The 21,383-nt window shown below is 44.4% G+C and overlaps 1 protein-coding gene across 1 annotated transcript; it reads left to right on the top strand.

Annotated features, from left to right (window-relative positions):
* Positions 1–886: 886 nt before the first annotated feature.
* zmiz2 (zinc finger, MIZ-type containing 2) lies at positions 887–19,554 on the top strand (the record flags this gene model as incomplete). Its single annotated transcript, XM_079235210.1, has 20 exons — positions 887–936; positions 2,813–2,927; positions 4,108–4,307; positions 4,943–5,108; positions 5,283–5,486; positions 6,027–6,236; positions 6,895–6,978; positions 8,268–8,405; positions 8,595–8,634; positions 10,582–10,723; positions 12,079–12,157; positions 13,109–13,240; positions 13,319–13,424; positions 14,233–14,390; positions 14,582–14,649; positions 14,737–14,805; positions 14,880–15,121; positions 16,225–16,340; positions 17,411–17,635; positions 19,100–19,554. 20 exons carry the CDS (start codon positions 887–889, stop codon positions 19,205–19,207), a joined length of 2,652 nt encoding a protein of 883 aa, XP_079091336.1. The 3' UTR covers positions 19,208–19,554.
* Between the last annotated feature and the right edge of the window lie 1,829 nt (positions 19,555–21,383).

Genomic DNA, 21,383 nt, shown 5'->3' with positions numbered 1-21,383 from the left:
GCGGGTAAAATAAATGGGAGGAAGAGGAGGAGGAGGAGGAGGGCGGCGGCGTGTCTGGGCTGCAGGTACAGGCTGTTCTGACAGACATCTTAACAAACCTCTTTGTGTGATGGAAGTTACAAGCTGCCTTCTGATAGGAGGGAATCCACGTAGAAGTCATGTGACTGCAGCACCCGCCTCCACGAGATGTGACCCAAATCTGCAAAAACCAAAGAGGAAGAAATGAGGGAAGGAGTAGATGGAGGAGGAAGTGTGTGTGTGTGTGTGTGTGTGTGTGTGTGTGTGTGTGTGTGTGTGTGTGTGTGTGTGTGTGTGTGTGTGTGTGTGTGTGTTGGAAAAATAAATTAGCATGTAAACTGTCAGATAAAGAAAAAACCATTAGCGGGAGCAGCGACGTGGAGGAATACCTCTTGTGTCAAAGGAGGGAGGAAGAAAAGTGGCTTATTATTATAATAATAAAACGTTTGTTAAATGTGAAGTCGATTCCTCAGAGTCTCTCATCTCCCTTCTCTTACATTCCTTTTGAAATCAGAGAGCTAAATTTAGCTTCCCCCTCCTGTGAGGTATCAGAGCTACAGCAGTCATAGTGATAGGCTAACGTTTTGACACACACACACACACACACACACACACACACACACACACACACACACACACACACACACACACACACAGATTAAAGTGAGTGGGAGGGCGCTGTGTCTTTTGTGCACACGGTGATGATGAATTGTTGCTCTGCAGCAAATGAGTTCAGAGTAACTGTCTCTTTTTTTCTTCTTCACATGTTGTGTCTTCGTCCTCCTCCTCTTCCTCCTCCTCTTCCTCCTCTTGCAGGGCTGCCTCTTGAGGACGGTGGGGGCTCTCGAATGATCCCCCCGTTCATCCGATGAACCACCTCAACTCCATGAAACCTTCCCTGCCTCCCAATTCGCAAAGGTACACACACACACACACACACACACACACACACACACACACACACACACACACACACACACACACACACACACACACACACACACACACACACACACACACACACACACACACACACACACACACACACACACACACACACTGTTGTGACATTAGGCTCCGTGTCCTCAGTTGAACCATGTGACACCCTGTGCTTGTTATGGTTTTGTTGTGGATCCCAGGGGACGATGGTTCGCCTCCAGTAGATCATGTGACCAGGATGTTTCTCTAGTCTCTGATCTCTGGTTGTTTACAAAGTCACATGATCAATCGTCTCATCAGCGTTTTAGACCAACAGGATGAGAGCTAGTAACGTTAGCAGCACCGCTAACAGAGAACCAACAGGAGGAGAGCTAGTAACGTTAGCAGCACCGCTAATGTAGAACCAACATGGAGGAGAGCTAGTATGTTAGCAGCACCGCTAATGGAGAACCAACAGGAGGAGAGCTTGTAATGTTAGCAGCACCGCTAACAGAGAACCAACAGGAGGAGAGCGAGTAATGTTAGCAGCACCGCTAATGGAGAACCAACAGGAGGAGAGCTAGTAACGTTAGAAGCACTGCTAACAGAGAACCAACAGGAGGAGAGCTAGTAACGTTAGCAGCACCGCTAGCAGAGAACCAACAGGAGGAGAGCTAGTAACGTTAGCAGCACCGCTAATGGAGAACCAACAGGAGGAGAGCTAGTAATGTTAGCAGCACCGCTAATGGAGAACCAACAGGAGGAGAGCTAGTAACGTTAGCAGCACCGCTAAAGTAGAACCAAGAGGAGGAGAGCTAGTAACGTTTGCAGCACCGCTAACGGAAAACCAACAGGAGGAGAGCTAGTAACGCTAGCAGCACCGCTAACAGAGAACCAACAGGAGAGCTAGTAACGTTAGCAGCACCGCTAAAGTAGAACCAATAGGAGGAGAGCTAGTAATGTTAGCAGCACCGCTAATGGAGAACCAACAGGAGGAGAGCTAGTAACGTTAGCAGCACCGCTAACGGAAAACTAGCAGGAGGAAAACTAGTAACGTTAGAAGCACTGCTAACAGAGAACCAACAGGAGGAGAGCTAGTAACGTTAGCAGCACCGCTAACAGAGAACCAACAGGAGGAGAGCTAGTAACGTTAGCAGCACCGCTAACAGAGAACCAACAGGGGGAGAGCTAGTAACGTTAGCAGCACCGCTAACAGAGAACCAACAGGAGGAGAGCTAGTAACGTTAGCAGCACCGCTAACAGAGAACCAACAGGGGGAGAGCGTTAGCAGCACCGCTAACAGAGAACCAACAGGGGGAGAGCTAGTAACGTTAGCAGCACCGCTAACAGAGAACCAACAGGAGGAGAGCTAGTAACGTTAGCAGCACCGCTAATGGAGAACCAACAGGAGGAGAGCTAGTAACGTTAGCAGCACCGCTAAAGTAGAACCAACAGGAGGAGAGCTAGTAACGTTAGCAGCACCGCTAAAGTAGAACCAACAGGAGGAGAGCTAGTAATGTTAGCAGTGCGGGACTTGAAAAGCTGCGGTAATGTGAGCCGGGCGATTCAAAATGTATCAATTATATTTTTATTTATTCATGCTTTACAATTTAAAAAAACCAGGAAGTAGTATCCAATTTTTGTAAAATTAATTATCAAAGAAATTATATATATAGCTGTGAAATTCAAGGCCACAGAGAGAGAAATGACGCAGGAGGAGCAACAACAACAACACATAAATAAATAAACAAACAAACAAACAAACCCCCTGAACCTGCTCCGGGGTCCAGGGGGTTAAAAGCGTTCGATCCCCAGCGGCCGGCTCCCTGAACCGTCCGTTTAACCTCCATTTCTCCGCTTCGTGTCTCTGCTGCAGCGACGGCCCCTTCCTGAGTGACCCAGTTTCCTGGCAACCAGGAACCAATCAGCACCCAGGATCCCTCTCCGTGGTCACCACAGTGTGGGGCGTGACCAATCCCACGCACAGCCAGGTAACGCTGCTTCTTCTTCTTCTTCTTCTTCTTCTTCTTCTACAAAAGCAGTTAATATGCACAATAAAAACATTTTTTAACCTAAAGCTAAATAATGTTTAAATACCACAATATTATATCGACAAATGGAATATTGATGACAAAGTATTTTAGTATTTGTATGATACATACGACACATTATCGGCAACAAAAGACAGAATTGTGTCTCAAAAACCTCTATTTATTTATGAATAAAAAAACAAGACTCATTATGAACCAGACTGATAAAATGAAAGTAAAATTCTATTTGTCACATTTATTTTTAAATAATTGTATAAAGAATTATAAATATACCAATGTGAACGTTTTTTACCCCACAATATGTATGAATATATTTGATTAATCAACATAATAAGATGTGTGGTTAATCTGTTATTTTAAGTTTCACTCACATTTTTTGTTTGTTTGTTTTAATTCTTTTAATAATAATGATAATAAACCCCCGGCTCTCACTGGAATAAAGAATGAAGTTGTGAATGGAGCTCTGATGAAGTGAAGCTGCTCTTCAGGTCTCGCCTCCGCTCCGCTGGATAAACACGTTTTATTCTGGATCTCAAACTGGTTCCAGTTACAAGTGGAGGAGGACAAAGTGTTTCCTGTGATTCTGTAAATATCTCCGTCAGTTCGCGTGTGAAGCTGATAATAATAATAATAATAATAATAATAAGTTTTTAACGTACGATTTAAACTTCAGCTGTGAAAACTACGGCTCGCAATTTGTAGTTAATTGTTAAAAAAGGGCTTCATCCTTATACACAAAATATATATATATATGTGTATATGTGTATATGTTTTTATTAATTAAGTAATTCAGTTATATTACTTTTTCAACGTTTTATTAGATTTAATAATTTTAAATAATAATAACATTTTTTTTTATTATTAAATACAATCTTCTGGCTCCAGATTGTGTAAATGTGAGGATTTGATGTTTTTCTTTTCTCAGCAGCCTGTTCTTCTAAAAACACAGGACTTTCACCCAGGAGCCAAAAGTCTTCTACGAAAACCTTCCGGTGGTTTTTGGTCGCAGGTCCTGGATCTGTTTCATTAATGCGGGAGAAGATGTGCTTTAAAAACAGTTCAGTTGTGAACGTAGTTATTAGCAAAGTTTCAGAATATTCTCTCTCTCTCTCCTGTGTAGGTGTTCGGTGCACCCATGGGTCCGGGTGACAGCTCCGGCGGTCACATGATGCCCGGCGGCCCCGGCATGGGCCCCGGCATGGGCTCCCAGTTCATGGGCCAGCAGTCGTACGGAGACGCCATGTCCAAAGGCTACGGCCAGCCGGTCATGTACGGGCGGCCCAGCGGCGCCTACAACCCGGCCTCGGGCTACGGGGGCAGGTACGCCGTCACAAGTCCTTCCCTCTCCGTCTGTTTTTTTCGCCTACATTCCCCTGGGTCCTAAGTCCCTCCAGGTTTAGCTTCCTAACACCCTCTATGTACCAACGGCTGCTCACCACTCTAACAGCTGTTCAGTTGGCCGGCGGTCCTTTTCGGCGTCAATGAATTAATGTGTTCACTCGGAAAAAAATACCGTGAAACCACCAGAATCTTACAAAATACCGTGATGAGTTTTTGGCCATACCGCCCAGCCCTACGATTAATGTCCTTTCTAGGTGATCAACACCTGTTTTTAGCAACAACAACAACAACTTCCTGTTCTTTTGATCATGAAAGAAAATGCAAACCACAAAAAAACTAAAAACTGAGTTTGATCATTGACCAGCGTGTGTGTCTCTTTCAATGCAGCGCTGTGCTTTGTGTTGTTTGTGCGGGGGGTTTATTACATCAACACATGTCAGCGTGGCTGCTCTCACCCACTTATCTGACTCATGCTGGTCTCACACACACACACACACACACACACACACACACACACACACACACACACACACACACACACACACACACACACACACACACACACACACACACACACACACTCACACACACTCACCTCCCGTCTCCCCCTGTAGTTACTCCGGTAACGGTGGAGCCGGCATGGGCGTGCGTCCTCCCTCGGACTTCACTCAGGCGGCGGCTGCAGCCGTTGCCGCGGCAGCCGCCACTGCAACCGCCACCGCCACGGCAACCGTTGCAGCAATCCAAGAGAAACAGAACCAGGAGATGAACTATGGCCAGGTAAATGTAAAGAAATGTCTTATTTATATATATATATATATATATATATATATATATATATATATACTTTCACTTCACTTTTTCGGGTAAATCCAGGTCCTGGACTACAGGTCCTGAAATACCCAGTGAGCTTTGTTTTCACCCCTGCTGTCGTACTTCCCTTTCCCCTCCCAGATGGGTGGAGCATCCTCTTACAGCACCCAGTTCCTGTCTCACGCCGGCCCCCGCGGGCCCCCGGGGATGGTCTCCAACAGGCCCGGACCTCCTCCTTCCAGCGGAGGCCTGTATCCGACTCACCCGTCCCAGGCTCAGAAGATGCCCCAGCACGGAGGTTATCCTGGTCCACAGCAGGGGCTCAAACGACCTTTCCACTCGGAGGTCAGTAAACTTTATATTCTCTTAAAGGGACAGTGTGTGGGATCTGGCGCCATCTAGTGGCGAGACTGCAACCAACTAAAACTACAACGGCCGACGCAAAAACATAGATATAAACGAGCGGTTCTAAGGTAACAAAAACACAACAATTCTTATCTTAATGTGTTAATACACTAAAGAAAACATACATTCATATTATATTCAATTTCTTCCAATAGATGCCCCTGAATGCGACACTGTACCTTTTTAATATTAGATTATTGCTTCATGTGTTAAAGCTGCATTCTCTCTCCTGACCACCAGGGGGCGACTCCTCTGGTTGTATAGAAGTCTATATAAATGACTCTACTTCTCTTGATGTATTCCCTCAGTAAACATTGTAAACATGAGTTTATGTCTCAATCTCTAGTTTCAAGTCTTCTTCAATACAGCATGATGTTCATTTAGTAAATTATGGTCATTTAGAGTCAAACAGACCATAAAGCAGGGGACGCTTTAGGGCGGGGCTACAGGTGATTGACAGGTCAACACGTGTTTCTCCAGGGTTTCCCGGTGCAGCAGTACGGCTCTGGCGGGATGTCGGGGTACCCCACCCAGCCCCTGCAGTACCCCTCTGGTCCCCAGCAGCGATGCGCCCCCTCACCCTCGTACCCCTCCAGCCGGATGCCTCTCATGGGGCAGTACAGCTCTCAACACAACCAGGGGCAGTTCCCCCCCGGAGCCGGCCAGCCCAACCCTCCTCAGTACTACAAGGTCTGCCTGCTCCTCCTTGTCGTCCATATATACTTACATACATACACACACACACACACACACACACACACACACACACACACACACACACACACACACACACACATACACACATACATACATACATACATACATACATACATACATACATACATACACACACACACATACATGCATGCATATACACACACACACACATACATACATACATATACACACACACACACATACATGCATACATACATACATACACACACACACACACACACATACATCTGACATTATAAAGAACAAACAACTCATCAATTAATTGTTTTTATGCACTAGGGGATATTTCTTTCTTCCCCCGTGTCATCTATATATTTTACACACTTGTACACAGAATGCAGATATTAAGTGGACCGAAAATGGTCCTTTTATTAATCCTCGACAAAGGCAGATCGACCACTTCCGTTCTTACCTTTCACAACAAAAGCCCTAGAAGTATGATATTCACATGCCAGTATTTCACGTAGTTATGTAAAGGTCTGAATAGAGAAAGTAACGGTCGGAGGATTTGATAATGAGTAATTGGTAGCTGCAGCCACTGGTTCTCTTTCCACCACTGGTGGACAGAGAGTCCAACAGAGTCTCATGTTTCCCGTCTTGTGTTCTGCAGTCGGAGCCGTTCAACGGTCAGGGCGGCCTTCCCTCCGGAGGGCCGGGCGGATACAACGCCTTCACACAGGCGGCCGTCAACGGGGTAAGTCCTCCGCTCATGAACCTTACCACGGTTTGGCTACGTCACATTTTCTCTTCAAAATAAAAGTCCTGCTGGAAAAAGATGCATCGCGACGCGACTAGAAGTAGAGAACTGGAACACGTCTTTAGTGCAGAATAACTCTTATTATTATGACATGAACCTCTCCTCTCCTCTGTGTTCACTTCCTGTTCATCAGTCAACGTTTCTCTGATTTGTTGTCGCATGACTGTTGGTATGTTGTGTAGCATAGACCTACCGGAACGTGTTGTAGCGGTGATGTTGTCAGTCAGGGAGAGTTGACTGTCGAGTGTCACACAAGGTTCCTGGCAGTTGGGGTCGGTGCCAACACTGAGTTGTTGAAGGTGATAGTGAGGTCGTGGGTGGGAGAGCCTTTTCCTGGAAGGAAAAGTAGTTCAGTCTTGTCAGGGTTAATTTTCAGGTGGTGTGCGGACATCCACTGAGAGATGTCCGTCAGACAGGCAGAGATTCCTGCTGCTACCTGTGTTTCTGACTGGGGAAACAAGAGGATCAGTTGGGTGTCATCAGCATAGCTATGGTAGGAAAAGACATGCGAGCGAATGACAGAGCCGAGAGAGTTGGTGTACAGAGAGAAGAGAAGAGGAGAGGACCCAGGACGGAGCCCTGAGGGACTCCAGTAGTGAGAGGACAAGGTTCGGAGAGAAGGAGAGAGTTGGTGTACAGAGAGGAGAGAAGAGGAGAGGACCCAGGACGGAGCCTTGAGGGACTCCAGTAGTGAGAGGACAAGGTTCAGACACAGATCCTCTCCAAGTTACCCAGTAGGTGGTCGTTGAGGTGGTATGAGAAGAGAGAGAGCAGAGCTTGTGATACCAAGGTCCTGGAGGGAGGAGATGAGGATCTGGTGGTTCACTGTGTCAAAGGCAGCAGAAAGGTCTAGAAGGACATCACAATTTTAAGCTTTGTTTTGACGGCTTTATCTGACGGAAGCGTTCGTCACACATGTGTTCAAGGACCGTCGGAAAGATGGAAATCTGACGACGATGTCGGTTTTTACAGCTTCTGGACGGTTTAGTTTTTGGCAATTTTGTTTGAAGAACACCTGCTTTTCAGTACCGCCGGTGGGTTCTTGTGGCTCAGAGGGTCAAACTGTGAAGAAATTGTACTTTCTTGATTCTTGTTGTTCTGAGTTGGTACTCATGGTTGAATACAGTTATTGTAAGTCGCTTTGGATAAAAGCGTCAGCTAAATGTAATGTAAAAGGTTCTCATGAGACGCCTTCAGGTCCTAAACGCTCCGTCCTCGTCTCTCAGCCAGGTCGGGGGGGAGTGATGCCCGGGTATCCCAGCTCGCCGATGGGAGGGAATCCCACACCGCCGATGACGCCCGGGACGTCCATACCTCCCTACCTGTCCCCGGGCCAGGACACCAAGCCCCCCTACCTGCCACAGGACACCAAGCCCCCCTACCTGCCACAGGACATAAAGCCCCCCTACCTGCCACAGGACATAAAGCCCCCCTACCTGCCACAGGACATAAAGCCCCCCTACCTGCCACAGGACACCAAGCCGCCCTACCTCCCACAGGACACCAAGCCGCCCTACCTCCCACAGGACACCAAGCCCCCCTACCTCCCACAGGACATCAAGCCCAACATCAACCCCCAGCAGGTGTCGACAGGTGAGCCGCTTCACACCAGTCTGCGCTCGGTCTTCGTTTACTGAACCGTCATTTGACAACTAGACAATTTACACTTTCTAATTTGCTTTTAACCTTCTGATCCACAGAGCCCCTTGCTTAGTATCGCGATACTTTGCGCAGCGATATTGTATCGATACACGGCGACTATAACTGCCGACGTTAACATCGCCAGTTAACACGGCCGCCTGTTAATCCGTAACACCGTCATCGCAGTTCCTGGAGAATTCGGTGAAATTAACTGAGCTGTGTGTGCCTACGGATAATGTTATGAACCCAGACACGAAGGCGTAGATGTTCCGACGTTTTGGGGATTTCCACAAGTATAAAGAAGAAAGAGTTATTTTCATGGTGGATGGCAGAAGTGAAAACTGTTTACACAGAGATAAGCCCCGCCCCCTTTCCGTCATGTCCATCTCGAATGACGCGACTATGTAGACTGTAATGCCATCAGTTCAGTTTGTCAGGTGCAACATTTATGACAGTGGTGGTCAGGTTGTCTGCTTGAAAATCCCATTTTGCTGCAATGAAAATGATTGAAGTGAGATGAACAGACTGAAAACGTTATCTTAACTGCCGATGACACCCGTTATCTACAATTTGAGGTTGAAAAAAAGGTAATATATCACAATACTCAATGTATCGTGATAATATCGTGTATCCTGATAATATTTGTGTATCGTGATAGTATAGGGATAATATCGCATCGTGATAGTATAGTAATAATATTGTATCGTGATAATATCGTATCGTGATAATATCGTACCGTGATAGTATAATGATAGTATCGTGCTAATATCACATCGTGATAATACCGTATCGTGATAATATCGTACCGTGATAGTATAATGATAGTATCGTGCTAATATCACATCGTGATAATACCGTATCGTGATAATATCGTATCGTGATAGTATAATGATAGTATCGTGCTAATATCACATCGTGATAATATCGTATCGTGATAATATTGTGATAATACCGTATCGTGATAATATCGTACCGTGATAGTATAATGATAGTATCATGCTAACATTACATCGTGATAATATCGTATTGTGATAATCTCGTACCGTGATAGTATAGTAGTAGTAGTAGTAATATCGTATCGTGATAGTATTGTGCTAATATCGTATCGTGATAGTATTGTGCTAATATCGCGTCGTGATGATATCGCATCGTGATGATATCGCGTCGTGATGATATCGCGTCGTGATGATATCGCGTCGTGATGATATCGCGTCGTGATGATATCGCGTCGTGATGATATCGCGTCGTGATGATATCGCGTCGTGATGATATCGCGTCGTGATGATATCGCGTCGTGATGATATCGCGTCGTGATGATATCGCGTCGTGATGATATCGCATCGTGATGATATCGCATCGTGATGATATCGCATCGTGATGATATCGCATCGTGATGATATCGCGTCGTGATGATATCGCATCGTGATGATATCGCATCGTGATAGTATCGTGATCGTATCGTGCTAATATCGTATCGTGCTAATATCGTATCGTGCTAATATCGTATCGGTGTAAGATCGTGTCGTGATAGTATCGTGATCGTATCGTGCTAATATCGTATCGTGCTAATATCGTGCTAATATCGTATCGTACTAATATCGTATCGTGATCGTATCGTGATAGCATCGCGATCGTATCGTGCTAATATCGTATCGTGATACTATCGGGATCGTATCGTGCTAATATCGTATCGTGCTAATATCGTATCGTGATAATATCGTATCGTGATAATATCGTATCGTGATAATATCGTATCGTGATAATATCGTATCGCTGATATGGATACTAGTTGCACGCAGCACTTTCTTTATTTTGTTTAATAAGTTGTGCGCACTCTAACTCTCGTGCTCGTGAAGTTCCTGCTCCCTAAAAGCCGCCTCCTTGTTTTCCCCGCTGAAGGAAACCCGAGCGACGACCTGCGCCTGACGTTCCCGGTGAGAGACGGCGTGGTGCTGGAGCCGTTCAGGCTGGAGCACAACCTGGCGGTCAGCAACCACGCCTTCCAGCTGAGGGACTCGGTCTACAAGACACTCATGTTGAGGTGGGACCGCTTTCTGTTCCTTCTACTGCTGTTTCTATTGTTTCTATTACTGTTTCTGTTGTTGATACTGCTGTTTCTACTGCTGTTTCTACTGTTTCTACTGCTGTTTCTGTTGTTTCTACTGCTGTTTCTGTTGTTTCTACTGCTGTTTCTATTGTTTCTACTGCTGTTTTTATTGTTTCTACTGCTGTTTCTATTGTTTCTGTTTATATTGTTTCTACTGCTGTTTCTATTGTTTCTACTGCTGTTTATATTGTTTCTACTGCTGTTTCTGTTTCTACTGCTGTTTCTATTGTTTCTACTGCTGTTTCTACTGCTGTTTCTACTGCTGTTTCTATTGTTTCTACTGCTGTTTATATTGTTTCTACTGCTGTTTCTGTTTCTACTGCTGTTTCTATTGTTTCTACTGTTGTTTCTACTGCTGTTTCTATTGTTTCTACTGCTGTTTTTATTGTTTCTACTGCTGTTTCTATTGTTTCTGTTTATATTGTTTCTACTGCTGTTTCTATTGTTTCTACTGCTGTTTATATTGTTTCTACTGCTGTTTCTGTTTCTACTGCTGTTTCTATTGTTTCTACTGCTGTTTCTACTGCTGTTTCTACTGCTGTTTCTATTGTTTCTACTGCTGTTTCTACTGCTGTTTCTACTGCTGTTTCTATTGTTTCTACTGCTGTTTCTATTGTTTCTGTTTCTATTGTTTCTACTGCTGTTTCTATTGTTTCTACTGCTGTTTCTGTTTCTACTGCTGTTTCTATTGTTTCTACTGCTGTTTCTATTGTTTCCATTGCTGTTTCTACTGCTGTTTCTATCCCGTGTGTTTCTGTGTGAGACAAACAAAAGAAATATATATATATATATATATATATATATATATATATATATATATATATATATATATATATATATATATATATATTAATTGATTGATTTATGTTCTGCTCATCGGTTCTGGAATAGTTTTTAGTCTTTTAGATAACTTCTCTTCATGATTTCTTCTAGTACATTAAATGTACTTGTTCTTTGTTTTTATCGACTTGGACCTTTTTATTAATCGTATTTATGTATTTTTCTTTAGTTTAAATGTCTGTCCATGTGCCTGATTTACCCTCATATTGATATTTAAAATAGTATCATAACTCCAGACGAGTCTTCTTCTCTACAAAGGAAACATTCTCTGCGTAGTTCTGCTCTCGTTCATCTGAAACTCAACATGTGGCTTCAGACTGAATTCAGAGCTCCGTTTCTCCTCCGGAGGGATTTTTCTTTAGAAGATGAAGAAAGAAACGAAGGAGGAATGTCTGATAACCTCGCCCCGCCTCTCTCCCTGTGACGCTGTGTTGTGTCGCCCCCTGCAGGCCGGACCTGGAGCTGCAGTTCAAGTGTTACCACCACGAGGACCGGCAGATGAACACCAACTGGCCGGCTTCTGTTCAGGTGAGCTTTTCTTTGTATTTCATGGTTTGAGTCTTTCTTAAAGGATGTTTATGGTTCATTTTCTAGTCTTTTTTTCTTTTTCACCAGGGGGACTGCTTTTTGTATGTTTCTAAGGTACCATGTTTAACCTTAATGTTGTGGCCTTTTAGAAATATATATTTCTATGGTACCACAACATTAAGGTTAAACGGTCAATAAAATCATGCAAAAATCTGTCCTCCTGATGGAAAAAAAATGTCTAGAAATATGTATATATGTATATATATGTATGTATGTATGTGTGTATGTATGTATATATGTGTGTGTGTTACTACTACTATAAGGCCTTTATTAAAAAAGATAATCTAATTCCACTTTTTTATTTTTGACACCAAAAGAGCATGCTGAATTTATTGAATTTTATTTAAAATATTGAAATAAATACAAAATGCAATAAACTTGCATAAAAGGAAAATCTGGTTGAATTGTTGATATTGCATTTAAAAAATACATATTTTGTGCAGCAGGGTACGATGTTGAAAATGAAACGTCTTACAGCTTTCCAATTTAAATTCTAATATGGTCATAAAATGCCCATACGAGTATCTGGAAAATATTCAAATGAGTGCATTTCCATTTTAAAATATTTACAAATAAAACTTACCCTTTCAATAAACTTCACCATGGATGGGCCTCCATACGCAGCAGTGTGACGACAGTTCATGTTTTTAACGCTCATGCGAATATTTGAAAATGAAAATACAAATTGCATCGTATCATTTTTAATTTTACCCAAATAAAACGCATATTATTGCATTTCTATTTAACATTCTTACAAATACAACTTGAACTTTCAATGAAGTCCACTCTGGGCTTCTGTATTCTGACGTGTGTTAAAGTTCATGTTGTGAAAATGCAAATTGGATTTGATAATAAAACGTACATTTAATAAAGGCTTGTTTAATGTCTCAGGTGAGCGTCAATGCGACTCCTCTGTGCATCGAGCGCGGCGACAACAAGACGTCCCACAAGCCCTTGTACCTGAAGCCGGTGTGCCAGCCGGGACGCAACACGGTGCAGATCACCGTCACCGCCTGCTGCTGCGTGAGTCCTCGTGTGTTCACGTCCCTTCCTGTGACGCTCAAACGCCTCCATCCCATAATAAGCTCTCTCTCTTTCCAGTCGCACCTGTTCGTGCTGCAGCTGGTCCACCGGCCGTCGGTGCGCTCCGTCCTGCAGGGGCTGATGAAGAAGAGGCTGCTGCCGGCCGAGCACTGCATCACCAAGAGTGAGTCCAGCGCCGCCCGCAGGCAGCAGGACGTATGACGGCCGTGTGACAGATACGGGTCGTATGAGCAAATAATTATAAAAGGAAAAATTCTAAATAAATATTTAGATTTTTTTGTAATTTTAATTCATAATTATCATTTTTTTAAGTTATATGATAAATAAAAGAGACATACAATAAATCTAAGAATAGGAACATAACTCAAGGAACATTAATATATATTTCCTTTTTTATTTTTGCAGATTATTTTTGACTAACTGCTCTTTGATTGTCTAAAGCACAAAGAAAAGTGTCTTGTTTTTTAAGGTTTTCTGGCGGAAAGTACTTTGCAGATGATTTTAAAATATGATGCTCACATGAAATATAAACTCATTGTAATAAAATAAATTAAACCAGTGGACAGCGTTACAAAGTCCAGCTGCAATATTAAAATGAATCCTACATGTTACTGTCAATAATAACATTAATAACGTCTAGTAGTATGGTACATATTATTAAATCTGAGTACATTTTCTTAATATTTTCGAACTAAAGCAAGATTTTGAACGCACTAGTTTTGAGTATTTCTAAATTGTGGTATTTCTATCTTAACTTGAATAACAGATCCTTCTTCCACCGATGTGCATCAGAAGAGAACGTCCTGCAGGAAACACGTTTAGTTTGGGTTGTTTTTGTGTTCCGGGAATTCACTTTTTGAAGAAATTATGAATAAAAACCAACGTCCTAAACATCCTAAACCGTTTGGGAACCACCGGCTGCAACGTTTCTGTGCTTCCTTTGATGACATAAATGTTCTTTCCTGTTCCAGTCAAGAGGAACTTCAGCAGCGGCACGATCCCCGGGACGCCCGGCCTGAACGGAGAGGACGGCGTGGAGCAGACGGCCATCAAGGTCTCCCTCAAATGTCCCATCACCTTCAGAAGGATCCAGCTGCCGGCCAGAGGCCACGACTGCAGACACATACAGGTGAGGGACACACACACACACACACACACACACACACACACACACACACACACACACACACACACATGTGAGTGACGGACACACACTCTCTCACTCACCACACAGTCAAAGAGTCAGAGAGTTTGTCTCTTTGACTCTTTGTCTCCTCTCTTCTGAGACTTCCTGACTCTCACGCTGTATTTTGCCTCCAGTGCTTCGACCTGGAGTCGTACCTGCAGCTGAACTGTGAACGAGGAACCTGGAGATGTCCGGTGTGCAAGTAGGTTCTGCACGTTCTGCACGTTTAGCTCAGAACCTTGTTGGGTGTTCTCTGCGTGACGCGTGGCGTGGTTCCTTCCCTCCGCAGTAAGACGGCGCTGCTGGAGGGGCTGGAGGTGGACCAGTACATGCTGGGGATCCTGGTCTACATCCAGAAGTAAGTGTTTCACCCCGGCGGTTCGATTCTCCGTGTCGGTCCGGCCGCTAAGCGTCTGCGTCCTCCTCCCTCAGCTCCGACTACGAGGAGATCACCATCGACCCGGTGTGCGGCTGGAGGCCGGTGCCCGTCAAGCCGGACCTGCACATCAAGGAGGAGCCCGACGGCCCGGTGCTGAAGCGCTGCCGCACCGTCAGCCCGAGTCACATGGTGCTGCCCAACGTCATGGAGATGATCGCCGCCCTGGGCCCGGCCTCGTCGCCCTACCACAGCCTCACCACCGGGGGCAGGAACACGCCCGACTACAACAGGCCAGGTAGGAGGAGGGGCTACTGGAGGAGGAGCTAGTGGAGGGGGAGGGACTTACCGAGGAGGAAAGGTCGGAGGAAGAGGAGCTAGTGGGGGAGTTGGTGGTGGAGGAGGAGCTAGTGGAGGGGGAGGGGCTTAAGGAGGAGGAGCAAGTGGAGGGGGAGGGGCTTAAGGAAGAGGAGGGGTTGGAGGAAGAGGAGCTAGTTGAGGGGGAGGAGCTTAAAGAGGAGGAGCAAGTGGAGGGGGAGGGGCTTAAGGAAGAGGAGGGGTTGGAGGAAGAGGCGCTAGTGGGGGAGTTCTGAGGAGCTAGTGGAGGGGGAGGAGCTTAAGAAGGAGGAGCAAGTGGAGGGTGGAGGAAGTTGGAGGAAGAGGAGGAGCTAGTGAAGGGGGAGGAGCTAATGGAGAAGTTGGTGGAGAAGAAGAGGAGGAGGAAGAGGAGATAGTGGAGTACTAATGTACTTAAAATAAGCAATGTGTGGAAATCTAACCCGTAAAGTAGCTTTAAAAATGTAGAAATAGATAAACGGAGGAGTAAAAAGTGAGATATTTACCTCTGAGATGTAGGAGGAGTAAGTTCAAATATATGAAATTACAATATTCATTTACAAGTACCTCAAATGTGTGTGGGAGCCCATTTCTGCCATCAAAGTATAATATTCTCAATACTTTGACATAGTATTTAATTATTTTATTCACCAAAGTGTGGAAGTGGGCTTCCCTAAATCACTACTTAAGTAGCAGTACTTGTGTACTTGTACTAGTGTTTGCTCGGCTTGTTTATTCAGAACGTAAGAACACGACTCGACATACAACAGGCCTCGTCGTTTATACACATGTCATTAAAATGTGTACCTTCAAGGTCCAGAAGATCCTTTACTGTCTCAGGAATCTGTACTTTTGACCTTTTTGGTGCTGTATGTATAAAATGTGTGTATTTATACATCCATTGTATACAGCACAAGCAGTCGGGTCATGTGCGTTTAGATGGGATGTGACCCAGAAGGATAATTCCCTCTAATGCTTTCCGCTCGCCGCTCTGCAGGAGGAAACGTGTCCGATCAGCTGTTCTATGTTCTCCGTTCCTAACGTTCTGTTTCATTCGGCCTGCAGGGAGCCAGGGGTTCTCCAGCCAGTCGAGCTTCACGGACTTCCCCAACACCCCCGGCACCCCGACCCTGGGCGAGTACTCGTCCTCTGGCGCGCCGCTGCCCTACCAGCCCGAGCAGGTGAGCCGGGTTCTGCTGCGGGACGGGAGAAAGCGCCGCCATGTTTGTTTGTCTGTCTGGGCGTCGCCCTGCGGCCACAGAGACGAGTCGCTCCTCCTCCTCTCGCTCCGGTTCACTTCCTCAATGGAGCGCCGTCGACTGGACGGCGGCCTGAGGGCATGAGGTCGCGTCCCACAAAGAGTCGGAGGTTGAGAATGAGCTCAACCAGCAGAAATAATACAAGAACGAGTCGGGAGATGTTCTGGGCTGTTTTGTTTATTCTTTTTTTTTTTTTTTTTGTAAATCCCTTAAACATCAGAAACAACCGTGAACGTAAAACATGTTTTCATTCATGCTGAAGGACCGTTAGTGTTCACTGATGCACACTTTATGCAAATTCACTATTAGCGTTTGTTTCGTAGGGTTTTTCTCCCAAATTTGTAATTTTATCTTTTTCTTTTTTTTTTTACATTTTCTAATTTAATCTCAGAATCTTTTTTTATTCATGAATGTGTGACTTGGGAGACCGTATTGTCCAGCCTACTCGTAACTTAAACCTTTAGTCCAGTCTTTTTTATATATCTCAGGATCTTCCTCCTTGGTTTTAGACCAGAACACCAGCAGAGTGGAAACAGACTTGAGTTTAGTTTTGTGTTTACGTATCAGACGCACAGACGGATGAATCCGGTCATTTTTCAAAGTTAAACATCTTCCGAACTTGATTTTTCTTTCCGACATTTCTTCCTTCATTCTTCCTGTGCGGCCCGGTACCAAGGGCCCGCGGCCCCGTCCCGGGCCGCTGCCGGGGGTTGGGGCCCGCTGGTCACTGGCTGTCTGGTCCTTCTGGCCCTGACGGCGCTGAGAGCCTCTACCGGCCCTGAAGTGGACAGCTGGAGGACGCGTCGCATGCCGAGCCTCCGACCCGCCTCGGGCAGCTGCCCCTCCTCCGCTGTCACACGCTTCTGGCGTCTCAAGAGGACGACTCTGAGAGCTGCCGGCGCCGCGTCGGCCCGCCGGGACTCTGTTGTTGTTGTTGTTTCATCGCTGTAAAATAAAGCATCTCCTCTTGTCTGTCTCCTCCCGCCCTGAAGTCGTCTCACTCTGGACGCATCGAACACGCCCACAGCATCCTGCAGCAGCAGCACGGGAACCAGGGCCTCGGCGACGCCGGCAGCCCGCTGTCGCAGAGGAACGTCGGTACCCAGAATGCCCGGCTGCAGAGCGAGGGCCCCTTTGCTCTGGGAGGCCCCGGAGGACCCGGAGGACCCGGAGGACCCGGAGGACCCGGAGGGGACGGCGCCGATCACGCACTAGATGTGAGTGGAACCCACAACCTGCTGGTCATGTGACAGGAGCTCCGTTTGTAAAGTCATCCATCAAACTCTTAAAGAACAAACATCCATACCACTCGTCCTCAAGGAGCCCGTTAGCGTAGCTTAGCATAAAGACTGGACACGGGGGGAAACAGCTAGCATGGCTCTGTCACAAGACCTGACAGCAACGCTAAAAGTTACAAACAAATGTTTTAAAAAATACATTTTGTGGAGCGTCTTTATCGGCAGGTTATTCTTCCGATGGCGCTCCTTTTTTAAATATTTTCTTTCAGATAATTTCCTTTTAACCTCTTCTCCATTTTGCATAAATTACTTGGATATTCTCTCAGATTAAAAATGGAGAAATTACGAGAGAGAGAAAGAAAGAGAGAGAGAGAAAACTCACAAATTCACGAGAAGAAAAAAAACTCGGAAAAATTGTGTTTTTTGTTTTTTATTGTTTTTTCTCAAGGAACCGCATCACTTCAGTTTGCAAGGTTGGATCAACACCACAAACACCAACGGTAAACACTGCGGTAATGTGAGCCGCCGAGTGCAAAGTATATGAATTATATATCAGAAAATAACAACAAGAGAACATGAAGGACAACGTGTGTATGCATCTTCCATAAATACTCTGCTGGCTGGCGTTACCACGGTGCTGCGTCACTTCGGTGCTGCGTCACTTCGGTGCTGCGTCACTTCGGTGCTGCGTCACTTCGGTGCTGCGTCACTTCGGTGTTGCGTCACTTCGGTGCTGCGTCACTTCGGTGCTGCGTCACTTCGGTGCTGCGTCACTTCGGTGCTGCGTCACTTCGGTGCTGCGTCACTTCAGTGTTGCGTCACTTCGGTGCTGCGTCACTTCGGTGCTGCGTCACTTCGGTGCTGCGTCACTTCAGTGCTGCGTCACTTCGGTGCTGCGTCACTTCGGTGCTGCGTCACTTCAGTGTTCTTCTCCTTGCAAATGTACCACATTTATTTATTCATCAGATGCTCCCGTGAGACTTCGCTTATTATTTGTTTGTTTGAAACACACATAATCAGTTTTATCATCTCAGAGAAAATAAAAGTGTTTTCTTTATTTTTTTGAAGTGTTATGACTTCAAGCTCTGTGAATTTCTGAGTTATTTTTTTCCTCCCACATTCACGACTATAATAATCCCGTTTTTTGTCTCGTGAATTTCAGATTTTAATCTCAGAATATTTTTTATTTCAAATTCTTTTTATGTTTATGAATTTGTGAGTTTATAATCTCAGAGAATATTCAAATTTCGTCTCGTGAATTCACGGCTTTACTCTCAAAGAACCCCCCGATCCGTAGACGTGTTTTACTTCCTTGAAAGGCTCCAGCGCTCCGTCATACTTCAGAACATTTAAAACCTCCGCCCTCTGCTCTTTCTGTCCTAAACGTGACACGACTCTTTTAAAAGCTGTTTGTTGACTAATGACCCGTTCCGTCCCGTGAAGCTTCTTCCTGAGCTCAGCAACCCGGACGAGCTGCTGTCCTACCTGGGCCCGCCGGACCTGCCCAGCAACAGCAGCGACGACCTGCTGTCGCTGTTCGAGAACAACTGAGGCTCCGTCTTCCGGCCGCCGAGGCCCCGCCCCCTTTGGGCCCGCCGTGGCCCCGCCCCCCTTTGGATGACGACGACGCCTCAGTTGGCACCACTTCCTGTGTGTATGCGTGTGTGTCGGCGTTTGCGTGTCTTTCTTTTTGTCTCTTTGCTGTACTTTGAGGTGCGGCCGGAGGAAGAACCGGCAGAACTCTGCAGAACCAGCATTTTTAAACTCGAGCACAAACCGCCGGCTGAAGGACTCAAAGATGCAGCTTTTAATTTATCGTCGTCGTTGAAGCGGAGGAGATTTAATGGACACGTTGGTTCACCAGTGGTTCCCAAACTCTCTCTCTCTCTCTCTCTTTCTCTCTCTCTCTCTCTCTCTCTCTCTCTCTCTCTCTCTCTCTCTCTCTCTCTGTGTGTTTTCCTGCACATTCCCGGTGGATTCCTTTGTGACGCCGTGTTTCTACCGTTTACCTCAAGGTCGTCCCAAACTAGATATACAATCATCGACATGGTGTGAAGTTCCCAGAGTTGTAAAATCCTTCCTTGTCATATTTTTAAAGCTCCCCTTTGGGACCCGCTGCATTAAAGGTAACGCTGTCGGTGTTCTCTTCTTCTTCTTCTTCTTCTTCTTCTCGACGTTATTAATCCCATGAAAAGAGTTGTGAACGTCCTCCGTTTCTTCTCCTCGCCTCCGTCTACAAATCAAAGTAAAAGCACGTACGCTCCTTTGGAATATTATGTATCTCGGGCTTTTATTGTGAAAGGTCTGCGCTGGTTGAAAGGAGGAAATTAAGTTTGTCGCTTTCTTTTTTTTTTAATGTAAAATATTCATGTGCTGTGTGAAATAGCGACAAAAAAATATATATTTACATATATGAAAAAACTAAATGTGCGTAAAGGCCTTCGGCCCTTTTATAGATGAGGAGGAGGCGAGGAAGAGGAGGAGGAGGAGGAAGAGGAGGCGAAGGGGACAGACTTTTAATCAAACAAACGACAGTAAACAGCGTTTGTTAGGGACTATTTTCAGCGGCGGATGAATCCACATCTGTACTTTTTTTTTTTTTTTTTGACCATTCAAAAAATAATGGCAATCTAGGATATTTAATGAAGAGATTTTAATTTTATTAAATTATCTCTTCAATTGAAGTTTTTTTTTAAGGATTCCGCCCTAATTGAGAAGTTTAAGGTGTCAATTATGGGATGGCTTCATGTTATCGTCAATTTCAAAGTTTCCCTCAAACATTTTATAATCAGTAAATAACCAATTTAAATAAAAACGTAATTACATAATTCTAGAGGAGGTGCAGTGTTTGGATCTTATCCTGGGATTAATTAACAAAAACAGAAAAATATAGAATACTAGCAGATTATTATGGGATGTAAAATAAGGGCAGCGGTCACTTTCTAGTTTTGTTTCTCTGAGACGACGGAGCGAAAGAACAAAATAAACACGTGTACAAAGACTCTTTTCCATTATTATTATTATTATTATTATTATTATTTTAAACATGAAGTTTGGGAGCGCTGACGTCCTTCAGCACTGTGAAATATATATATATATATATATATATATATATATATATATATATATATACATTTATATATATATATATATATATATAAATACATTTATATATAATATTTATAAATATTATGTATATTTATAAACACATATTTACAAATATATGTATTTATAAATTAATTTGTATATATAATATTTATAAATATATGTGTTTATAAATGTATATTTATGAATATATATATATTTATAAATATATACAAATAAATATATATATATATATATATATATATATATATATATATATATATATATATATATATATATATATATATATATATATATATATATATATATATATATATATATATTAAAAAAGACTCCCTCCGTTTGGTTTCACCCTCTTTGGAAGGTGTTTGGGTTTTTCTTTCATCCTGTAAATGAGTACCGCCGTGAGTCACGTCGAGTCACGTCGAGTCATTACGAGTCACGTCGAGTCACGTCGAGTCATTACGAGTCACGTCGAGTCATTACGAGTCACGTCGAGTCATTACGAGTCACGTCGAGTCATTACGAGTCACGTCGAGTCACGTCGAGTCACGTCGAGTCACGTCGAGTCATTACGAGTCACGTCGAGTCACGTCGAGTCATTACGAGTCACGTCGAGTCA

Source organism: Taurulus bubalis (assembly GCF_910589615.1).
Source record: "Taurulus bubalis genome assembly, chromosome: 19".
NCBI lineage: Eukaryota > Metazoa > Chordata > Actinopteri > Perciformes > Cottidae > Taurulus > Taurulus bubalis.
Note: the sequence above shows the minus strand (reverse complement) of the source record. Positions and strands in the feature narration are given on the sequence as shown.